Consider the following 10931-nt stretch of genomic DNA (forward strand, 5'->3'; position numbering starts at 1 on the left):
CCCCCCCCCCACCTATTTACTCTCTCTCTCTCTCTCTCCCTCCCTCTCTCTGCTACCCTTGTCTGTCATTAGGCATTCAGGCAGCTAATTCTCTCAGACCTACCGCTGAGAGTGCCAGGAGCCTTGTAGAGTTGAAAATGGAATGGCATTGGGAGGCTCATTATGGAGCCCCTGGGGAATTGGATAAGGACAGGGATTCCCCCTCCCCTGGCCTCTGCGGGGGTTCTGTGTCTGCCCACCTCAGCTCCGACCCACCCTGCACATCCACCCCTCTGCTGGCTCTCCAGCCCTCCCTCCCCCCGATCTCCCCAGGCCTCTGGCCAGGCCCACCCTGCCTGGGGGCCCCTTCAGCTTCCTTGCATGAGAAAGGCCCCAAGCCCTGTACCCTCTGGAGGAAAGAGGACAGAGGGGTCAGGCGGCAGGGAAACGGAGCCCAAAGAGAATCCCAAGCCACCCATGGCACCTTCTTGTCCCATCAGCTTTAGACTAGGAAGACAGGGAGGCAATTCCCACTGCCCTTCTGCCATGACAAAGGGTCTTCTTGCCTACCAAAGAGCAGTGTCTGGCACGGGGGTGGGGGGGTGATGAGCGAATATTCCAAGTTCTTAGGGAGCACCTACCCTGGGCCAGGCATTATTCCAGAAGCTTGATGTATATCCATGAACCAAAGAAATAAGAAATTCTGAGTCAGTCAAAGCTACATTCTGCTGCAGGGAAAAGGGCAATAAGCAATAAATATGATAAACAAGTAAATTAGGGAAACATGCGGTGAAGGCTGGGGTGGCAAGTGCAGGCTGAGGGGGGGGCGCGCCCGGAGGAGAGCAGGATCCTGCTCCATCCCCACAGAAGCTCTGCCCAGCGCCCTCTGCTCCCCTTCTCTCTCTCATTGTCTTCTCTCACCCCCTCCGGCCTGTTATGTATGCAGTGGTGTTGTCCAAGCTTCAGGAAGGCAGGCCCTTTGCCTTGGCCCACGGCTCTGTCCCCATCCTGTATGCAGTAGGGCTCCCTCAGTCGGTGCCCACGTCAAAACGGCCAGTACAAAGGCAAAGAGGCAGGTGCCCTCTGAGCTGGAAGCTGCTGGATCCCTGGGCTGCATGAAGCCCCTTTGGACCCATTATGATTCGTGTCACCTGAGGGGTAGTCCAAGGTGGCACGTCACAGGGTGTTTTCATTGGCTTTGATTGGAGGGCAGGGATGCGCTGTGCAGGCAAAGTTCTCTGGAAGGGAACTTGGATCTTTCTCTTAGGCACGCAGCTATTTTGCTATCACTTGTTTGACTTACATGCTTGGCAACTATGAGGCAGCCAGTACAGAGCGTTTCCAACTTGGGTTGGGTACAGGAGGCAGGGGGAGTTGGGATGATGCCACCCTGGCCCGATCCAGGAACCCCGGGGCCAGGCTTCATAGTGCAAATGGGTAGCATCTGCAGGTGCATGCTGGGCCCTGGGCATGCAGAGATGAAGGGCCCAGTACCTGCACTCAGTCACGTCACGCTGCTGGCCTTGCAGTAGGTGTGAGAGCATGAAAACAAATATCTGACAATCCACTGTGCCAAGCACAATGACCACGTGTGCGCAGGGGACACGGGGAGCGGGGAGGAGAGGTCTCACAGAAGAGTGACGCCTGGGCTGAGCCTCACGTGTACCCAGGTGTCCCCTTATGGTCTGGTTTGAAGGCCCCCAATCCTTTTCTTAGGGAGCCTAGAATGAGGAATTCTGTTCTTGGGTTCCACACTGTCCTCCCCCAGGGAAAAGAATCAATATCCCCCCAAAAGTACTAACATGCCACACAATTCTGAGATGACCTTCATCCACGGGAGACCAGGAGTGGTGAAGGGGTTGATGGAAAGAAAGGAGTGGTGAGGGCCCCTCCTCCCCTAGTTCCCTGTCTTTTCTCCACGTTTAGCGATCTCCAGTTGTTAGATATCAGCGTTGTCTGGGGGTTCTCGAGTCCTAGAGGGAAAGGTTAGATAAATACATTACTCAACACATTTACCCTGATGGGCTAATGATCTGGGCTTCCTTTCCTCCCAGTTTGGCTTTCTTCCCTCTCTTGATGCATCCCTTGGGTCCGTTAAAGCTTTCGTTTCCATACTGCCTGCCCCGGCTTCCCAAATCCCCTCTCTGCTTCCCGCCTCTGAGCCCAGCCCCTTCCGACCACATCCTGGCCTTGTAGACAGGACCTGAGGAATGGGGGGCCTTCTTGGTTTTAGCAGGAATTGGACAAAGGCGCCCACAGCTATCTCTGGGGACAAACTAGATGAGTAAGGCTGCGACGGCATATTAAACGGAGACCCTGTTGTTTAAACACAGTGTTGATCATTGTTATCCTGAAGGGAAATCCATAGCCGTGTGTACAAGAGGGCCTCTCCATTGACCCTGGCTTCTTCAATATTTTAATCAGGACTTTGATAAAGACTAAATGACACAGAACTTAGAGGAAAAGAAAATGCAAACATCAACAAAATCAGATACCTAACAACTAGATAAGGAGAGAGGAACCGGATTGTCTGCTGCGTGACCCTGGAGGCTCTCCTTGGGTAGCCCAGCAAATCCTGATGCTCTAGGAGGGCTTCCAGAACTCAGGTTGGAGTCTGCTGAAATGCAGACTCCTCACGTCACCTGCGTTGGGGAACACGTCATTTCTCATGTGGGCAAGATTGTAACCCAGATTGCAAAGCTCAGGATCCATCCCCTCCCACATCCATCATTAATATGCAAGAAGATGGGTCACCAAAGTCCCTCTCCTGGATCATATAAATAGACGCTAGGATCCATGTTCAGCCCATTCATGCCTCTTCATGGGGTGGCAAGGGTCTGGGAGGATCATATCCACCCTGCCAGTCATGTGCCTGAGAAATGCTTCGAGTCTGCATTGTATGTTTGTAGTTCTCAGCTGAATTAAAACAACGCGATTAAAAAAAAAAACAAACAAGATAAAATATTATATAGGTGAACAGGCTGCATTTATGTTAAAATATCAATTATATCAGTCCAGGAAAGGGGGGACTTGGCAACATAGTTGGAGACAGAACATGAGTTTAATGGACTCAGGATGAGTCGGGAAGTGAGTGACCTGGTGGCTGATAATCCTGTGCATTCTGTGGCTTCATTAGCAGATGCAGCATCTGGCTCCTAGGAGAGGACATTGTGCCCATCTTGCCAGCCCACCCAGGACAGTTGTGCTCAGCGCTGCTTGCTGTAGGCACAGGGAGAGGCAGAGATGACAGCTGCTGCTGATGGACACACAGGATACTTAGAGCTAAGAGAGGCCGACTGGAGCGGACTAATTGGCTGGGGCTGACAGATTGGTAATCTAGCTGGCCCAGGCTCACATCTTGGATCCTAAAGCAGAAGGAAGGGTCGAGAGAGACAGGCAACGGACTTGGATGACTGCAAGTGGAGCAGGTGCAGAAGTTGAAGCATAGCCTGTGAGATGGACAGGAGCAGGTGGTTAGGGGGATAAGTCAATTACCGGGAGAGAGGCTGATGAGGACTGAAGTCAAGGAAGAACAGGTTGGAGGGCTACAGCTGAGAAGCTCCTCTGGAAAGACTGGCTCCAATTCCACCGGCAACTTTCTTTTAAAAATAAATTCTTCTTTTTAAAAAAATCAGACCAGTGCACAAGTAGTTTTTTTTTTTTTTAATTAAGTAGTACTACTACATTTATAATGAAAAATGTCAATCCTTTGCCCTATTTTGAATTCCTGCTTCCTAGAGTCAACTGTTTTCAATTATTCTTGTTTCTATAGTTTTTAAAAATTTTTTTCCCTTTATTTCTAAGTAGCAGATGAGACTGCTTGTTCTTGGCTTTTCGGTTTTAATTTTTTGGTTCCTGTATGGAAGATGAGATTTAGGTTCTCTTATATCACCCCTTCCCACTGTCCTCAACTCTCTCAACGTCACTTCTCCCTGTCTTCCCAATATTGTCACCTTGTGGGTGAAATCAATGTTCAAGGTTTATGATGCTATTATCATGAAATGTAATTTGATTTGCTGCTGGCCTAGGAGATACACTAAGACAATTTTATGTTTTACCTGGAGTTAATAGTTGCTTCAATGTTTGTTTATTGTCTTACTTAGTTTTCCATGTACCTATCATAAGTTCATTCTCCAACTCCATGGAGAGAGGTAGAAACATGAGGTTGTCTGCTTCTTTTTTCTTTTCTTATTCTTTTTTTTTCCATTCAGAGATTTTTTTTCCTGGTGTCCTTTGTCCCTCTATTCTGCATAATTCATAGCTCTGTAAGCATGTTACACAACTGTTACTGGGACTTCTCTTCCCCTAATTAATCTTCGAATTCTCTTTGTCTCTTTTCTGTTAAATCTCTTGTTTTCTGGATCCCATGTTTTCCCTTTCTTGGTTTATTCCTTCCTTTTTTTTGAAGACTACATCTGCAAGTCGTTTCTTGTGAAAAAATAAGCGGGAGGTTATTTGAAATATATATGAAATCTTGCATATCTGAAAATGTCTGTACGTATTTTTTACAGCTTTATTGCAATATATTTCACATACCATAAAATCCAACCATTTCAAGTGTATACTTCAGTGGTTTTTAGTATATTCAGAATTATGAAATCATCACAATTTAATTTTAGAACATTTTCAACCACCTCCATCCCCCCCAAACCCTGTCTGTACACATTAGCAGTCCTTCACCATTTCTGCTCATTCCACTTCCCCCACACCACTGCTCCAACCCTGGGCAGACACTAATCTGCTTTATATCTCTGTGGATTTACTGATTTCAGAAACTTCATCTAAGTGGAGTCATATAATACATGGTATTTTGTCACTGATTTCTTTCACTTTGCATAGTCTTTTCAAGGTTTATCTGTGTTGGGATATGTGTACTCATTTGTTTTTAATTTCTGAATATTATTCCAGTGTATGAAGAGACCAGGTTTGTAGTCTTCAGTTGAAGGATAATTGAGGTTGTTCCAAATTTTTGGCTATTTCGAATAATGCTGATGTGAATATTCACATACAGGTTTTTATGTATGGATATATATTTTCATTTATCTTCAATATATGTAAGGGTGGAATTGCTTGGTGTACTAGTCAGCTTTCATCACTGTAACAAAATACCTGAGGTAGCCAACTTATGAGCAAAAAAAAAAGACTTACTTTGGCTCACAGTTTGGGAGGTTTCTGTCCATGATTAATTGTCTGTCACTTTGGGCCTATGGTAAATAGTACATCGTGACAGGATCATGTGATGAAGGGAGCTTCTTACCTCATGGCATCCAGGAAGCAAAAATGGAGAGAGAAAGAAAGAGGAAAAGGAGAAGAAATAGAAGAAGGAGCAGAAGGAGAGGAGGAGGAAAAGGAGGAAGAGGAAGAGGAGGAGGAGGAGAAACAGGAAGGGATAAGGGAAGGAAGAAGAGAAAAAGACAGGAAGGACTGGGATCTCAATATCACCTTCAAGGGCTCACCTCCAGGGACCTGACTTCCTCCCACTCGACTCCACCACTTAAAGATGCCAACATTAGTGCCACAAGCTGCTGATCACGTCATTGACACGTGGGCCTCTGGGGGACACTTATCCAACCACAGCACTCGCATGATAACTCCCTGTCTTAACATTTTGAGGAACTGCCAAACCGCTTTCCAAAGTGGCTGCATTGTTTTATACTCCCACCATCCAATGCATGAGAATTCTGACTTCTTACAACCTCACCAACACTTGTTATTATCTGCATTTTTCATTGCCGCTATAGCAGTGGGTAAAAAATACTAGCCCATTGTGGTTTGGATCTGCATTTCTCTAGTGACTAAGGAAACTGAACATTTTTTTTTCCATGTGTTTACTGCCCATTTTTGTGGCTCCTTTGGAAAAATGTCTATTCACAAAAAAAAAAAAAAAAAAAAAAAAAAAAAAANAAATTAACTGAAAATGTACCCTATACCCAAATGTAAGAATTAAAACTATGAATCTTTTAGAAGAAACCAGGAGTCTTGTGATCTTTGGCTTATGCAATTTTTTCCAAGATATAATATCAAAAACAAGGGCTAGAAGAAAAAAAAATCGAGAAATTGGCTAATCAAATTTAAAAAAAAATCTTTGTGTATCAAAAGACACTATGAAGAAAATAAAAAGACAGAATGAGAAGGTATTTGCAAATCATACGTACCAAAAATTATACAAACAACTCTCACAGCTCAAAAAGAAAACTTTTGCCAATTATTATATTGAGTTATTTATGTTTTTCTTATTGAGCTGTGAGAGTTGTTTGTATAATTTTTGGTACGTATGATTTGCAAATACCTTCTCATTCTGTCTTTTTATTTTCTTCATAGTGTCTTTTGATACACAAAGATTTTTTTTTAAATTTGATTAGCCAATTTCTCGATTTTTTTTTCTTCTAGCCCTTGTTTTTGATATTATATCTTGGAAAAAATTGCATAAGCCAAAGATCACAAGACTCCTGGTTTCTTCTAAAAGATTCATAGTTTTAATTCTTACATTTGGGTATAGGGTACATTTTCAGTTAATTTTGATGTGTGGTATGAGATCAGAATCGAACTTAATTCTTTTGTCTATGGATACCTAGTTTTTTGTTGTTGTTGTTTTTATTTTACCATTTGATGAAGGAAAGAAAAGAACTCTCCTCTTTCTTTCCTTAAATTATCTTGGTACCCTTGATAAAAAATTATTGAATATGTAAGTTAGTTTATTGGCTCTCAACTCTATTCCATTGATCTATATGTCAATTTTTTTTTTTGCCTCACGCATGTTAGAGCTCAGCCACTGAGCTGCAACCCCAGCTCCTATATGTCAATTCTTATTTTTTTCAAACCTAAATAGACTCTTTAGCTTCACTTGCCTTCTTTAAAAAAAAATACCTTTATTTTATTTATTTATTTTTATGTGGTGCTGAGGATGTAACCCAGTGCCTCATACGTGCTAGACAAGGGATCTGCCACTGAGCTACAACTCCAGCCCCCTATGTGCCAATTCTTTTCATCTGTTTATTTATTTGTTTGTTTATTTATTTATTAGTTGTAGGTGGACACAATACCTTTATTTTATTTTTATGTGGTGCTGAGGAGCAAACCCAGTGCCTCATGCATGCTAGGCGAGCATTCTACAACTGAGCCACAACCCCAGCACCCCCGTGCCAGTACTACATTGTCTTGATTATTGTAGTTTTGCAGTAGGTTTTGAATTGTAAAGAATGAATTCTCCAACTTCCTTCTTCTTTTTCCATATTAGTTTAGCTCTTCGGGGTTCCTTGAATTTCCATATGAATTTTAGGATTGACTTGTCGATTTAAGCAAAAGGAATCTGGCATTTATGATAGTGATTGCATTGAATCTATAGATCGGTTTGAGGAATATTACTGCCTTGATGATGTTAAGTCTTCAACCCATGAACATGGGATGCTTTCCCATTTATTCAAACCTTTGATTTCTTTCAAAAATGTTTTCTGTTTTTCAGCATTCAAGTACTGCATCTTTTGTTAAATTTATTCCTAGACACTTTCTTAATTTTCCTATGATTGTAAATGGGATTGTTATCTTAGCATTTAGATTTCCCATCATTAGTCTATAGGAACATAATTTTTTTTTTGTATATTGATCTTGTGTTCTACCACATTGCTGAACTAATTTAGAAGTTCTGTAGTTTTTTAGTATATTGCTTAGGGTTTTCTACATACAAGATGACTTTTATCTGCAAATATGTTTTATTTCTTCCTTTCCAATGTGGATTACTCATTCTATTTTTCTTAAATAATTGACCTGGTACAACCTCTACTACAATGTTGAGCAGAAGTGATGAGAGCAAACATTCTTGTTTCATTCCTGGTTTTAGGAGGAAAAGCATCCAGTCTTTCACATTAAGTATGATATAGCTGTGGGTTTTTCCATAGATATTCATTATCATGTTGAGAAGCATCCTCTGTATTCCTAGATGGTTGGCTGTTTTTTTTTTTTATAAAAGGATATTAGGTTTGCAAATGTTTTTTGTTTTGAGATGATAGCATAGTTTTTATCTTTTATTCTATGAATGTAGCTGCTATGACTTAAATAAGTATCCTCCAAAAGATCCAAATGTTAAAGGCTTGGTCCCCAGGATGGCATTATTGGTAGGTGGTAGGACCTTTGGGGGAAAGGTCCTGTGGGAAGTCTTTAGATCATTGGGACAGTGCCCCCAAAGGTGAGTGTGAGGGTTCAGCCCAACCAGTCTCACACATTTTACTTCCTTGTTGGGAGGCGAGTAGTTTGCTCTGCTAAGTACTTTCTGTCAGTGTCTCCTCCAGAGACTCAAAGCAATGGGTCTGCCCAATTTTGGACTGGAACCTCTAGAACTGTAAGCAAAATAGAATTTTTCTCCTTACAAGTTAATTGTCTCAGGCATTTCATTATAGTGATAGAAAGTTGAATAACACAATGATGTATTACATTAAATGACTTTCTTGTGTAAATCAACCTTGCTTTCCTGGGCTAAATCTCATTTGGCCACAGTGTATAATCCTTCATACATATTACTGATGTTAGTTTCCTATTATTTTGTTGAATATTTTTTCTTTTGTAACCATAGGAGATATTGGTCTACGGATTTTTTTAATGATATCTTTGTCTGGTTTTATATCAGGATAATACTGATCTCAGAGAAGGAGTTGGGAAGTGTGCTTTGTTTTTACACTTGTTTAATAGCTTTGATGCTTTGAAAAGAATTTTCCTGTAGAAAGGGGCTGGAAAATCTCTGTAACAGAACAGATAGTTATTATTTTGTATTTCGGAGACCACGCACGACTTCTGTCATATATTCTTGTTTGTCTTTGACTATGTTTTTCTTTTGATAATACTTTAAGAACCTAAAATTTATTCTAAACTCAGGAGCCACAGAAAAACAGATTGTGAGCAGGATTTGACCCGCAGGCCCTGACAGTCCAACTCCTGCTTTAGAATTATTTTGCAGGTATCCCTTCATTCCCTTTGAGTCTTTGTGTTTCCTTTGTTTTCTTTCTGGAAACATCTGAATTCTTTTACTTCTCTCCGTTTTCTGGAAGTTTTTCAAAGACAGAACCTGTTTTAGGTCTTTTGTTGTTGTTGATTATACTAGGAAATCTGTGAAAATGAAAACTGTCAAAATGGTACTTCGTATCATTTTGCTTTCGGAAAAGGTTTTTTAAAAATTATTTTTTCTTTGCTAAATTTCTTCCCTCCTCACCATTCTTTCTTTTCTGAACTTCTGTTATTCACAAATTGATCTTTTAATTTTTTTTTTTAACCAGGCATTAAACCCATGGGTGCTTAACCACTGAGCCACATCCCTAGCCCGTTTGTTATATTTTATTTAGAGACAGGGTCTCTCTGAGTTGCTTAGGGCCTTGCTAAGTTGCTGAGGCTGGCTTTGAGTTGCTTAGGGCCTTGCTAAGTTGCTGAGGCTGGCTTTGAACTCACAATCCTCCTGCCTCAGCCTCCTGAGCCACTGAGATTACAGGCGTGCGCCATTGCATCTGGCTTGATCCTCTATGCTTCTCTGTCTCCATCTGTTTTCTTTTATTCTGACTCCTAGGAGATTTATTCAACTTTTATTTTTCTACTTGTTTTTGAATTTTGAAATTTCTGCCATATATGTGTTTAATTCCAAGAATGCTTTTAGATTCTCTGAATGTTCTTTTTCATAGATTCCTATTTTGGTTTTATGAATGTGAGGGGTTGGATTTGAGGAATCTCAATGCTTTTGGTAAAACTTTTAACCAATCTTCTTATTTCAGTCCCATCCCAACTTCCACTTGAGAGATAACAGATGCCTCCAATTCTAGAACTTTTATAGGGTTCCAGGGTTCTAGCTGCCTTGTTTCTTATTGGCTTTCTAAGGGTTCCAGTTTCTGGGCCTGTTAAATCATTTATCATTTGCACACCAACTTTGCCAGGTCTTAAACTTAAAACACACACACACACACACACACACACACACCCACACACACTTCTTTTCGATCTTTGACTCTTATCTTTTTTGAAGGTTTGTGACTTTAAATTACTTTACTCTTGCCTTAGAGAGATATAGAAAAGAAACTCAGATAAGTTAGTGTGATCAATCGGTCAGGTTTTAATGGGAATTATGACCTCCTTTTTAAAGAAGGTGATTACACATCTTTTGGCAGTATCCACCTTGAAGTACAGTCAGCCCCTCCCTGTCATGTCCCACTACTGGTTTTCCTAAGTTCTGGACCATCACAAAAGAAGTCTCAGATCAATAATCTAAATTCCCACTTGAAAAACCAAAGAGAGGGTTCTTTGAAAAGATCAATAAAATTGACAAGCTTCTAGCAAGGCTGTCAGAGAAAGAAAGAGAGGGGCCACCAATGATCAATACTAGGAATGAAACATGAAATACATCGCAAACCCTTCAGATATCAAAGACAGTAAAGGAATGCTACAAAAAAAGTCTACATACATAATTTGACAACTTAGGGGAAATGAACCACCCTTAGGAGAAAAATGTACTAAAACATACCTAATATGAAGGAAACTAAATTAATAGTTAAAACAGTCCACAAAAAGAGATCTCTGGGCTGCATAGTCTTGCTAATTTCCTGTCTAATTGTTCTTTCAATTGTTGGGAGAGGGATGTTAAAGTCTTCAACTATAATTGTGGTTTGTTTTTCTTTCCTCTCAGCAATATCAGGTTTTGCTTTAAAATATTTTGCATCTGTGTTGTTTTGGGTACACACATTTAGATATTCTGTCTTCTTGATGGACCTTCCCTTTTTGTTTTTTGTATTTTATTTGATATTAATATCATTGTATATTCTGCATCTTGATTAATGTTTGCATCATCTATCTTTCCCTATCTTTTTGTCCTCAACATTCCTATACTGCTATATTTGAAACGAATTTCTTGTTATAGCATATAGTTGGTCATATATATATATATATATATATATATATATATATATATATATATATATATATAT

The 10931-nt window shown here is 40.7% G+C and overlaps 1 protein-coding gene across 17 annotated transcripts in view; it reads right to left on the reverse strand.

The window, feature by feature from the left end:
• Nucleotides 1–10931, reverse strand: part of LOC107140716 — a 32890-nt gene that overhangs the window by 4492 nt on the left and 17467 nt on the right. For 6 of the 17 annotated variants that reach the window (XR_007349886.1, XR_007349891.1, XR_007349884.1 and 3 more), the window contains exons 4-6: nt 2475–3428; nt 901–1952; nt 621–707 (exon numbers count right to left, since the gene is read on the reverse strand). Coding sequence is in view for 8 of the 17 variants with exons in the window: in XM_048809757.1 (XP_048665714.1) it covers nt 621–887 (267 nt within the window). In the remaining 9 variants the exon portion in view is untranslated. Of the gene's footprint in view, nt 1–620; nt 1953–2474; nt 3429–10931 lie in introns of those variants that run through there. The other 11 variants (XR_007349888.1, XR_007349892.1, XR_007349885.1 and 8 more) reach the window with 9 other exon arrangements.

Source organism: Marmota marmota, unplaced genomic scaffold (genome assembly GCF_001458135.2).
Source record: "Marmota marmota marmota unplaced genomic scaffold, marMar, whole genome shotgun sequence".
In the NCBI taxonomy this organism is placed as follows: domain Eukaryota; kingdom Metazoa; phylum Chordata; class Mammalia; order Rodentia; family Sciuridae; genus Marmota; species Marmota marmota.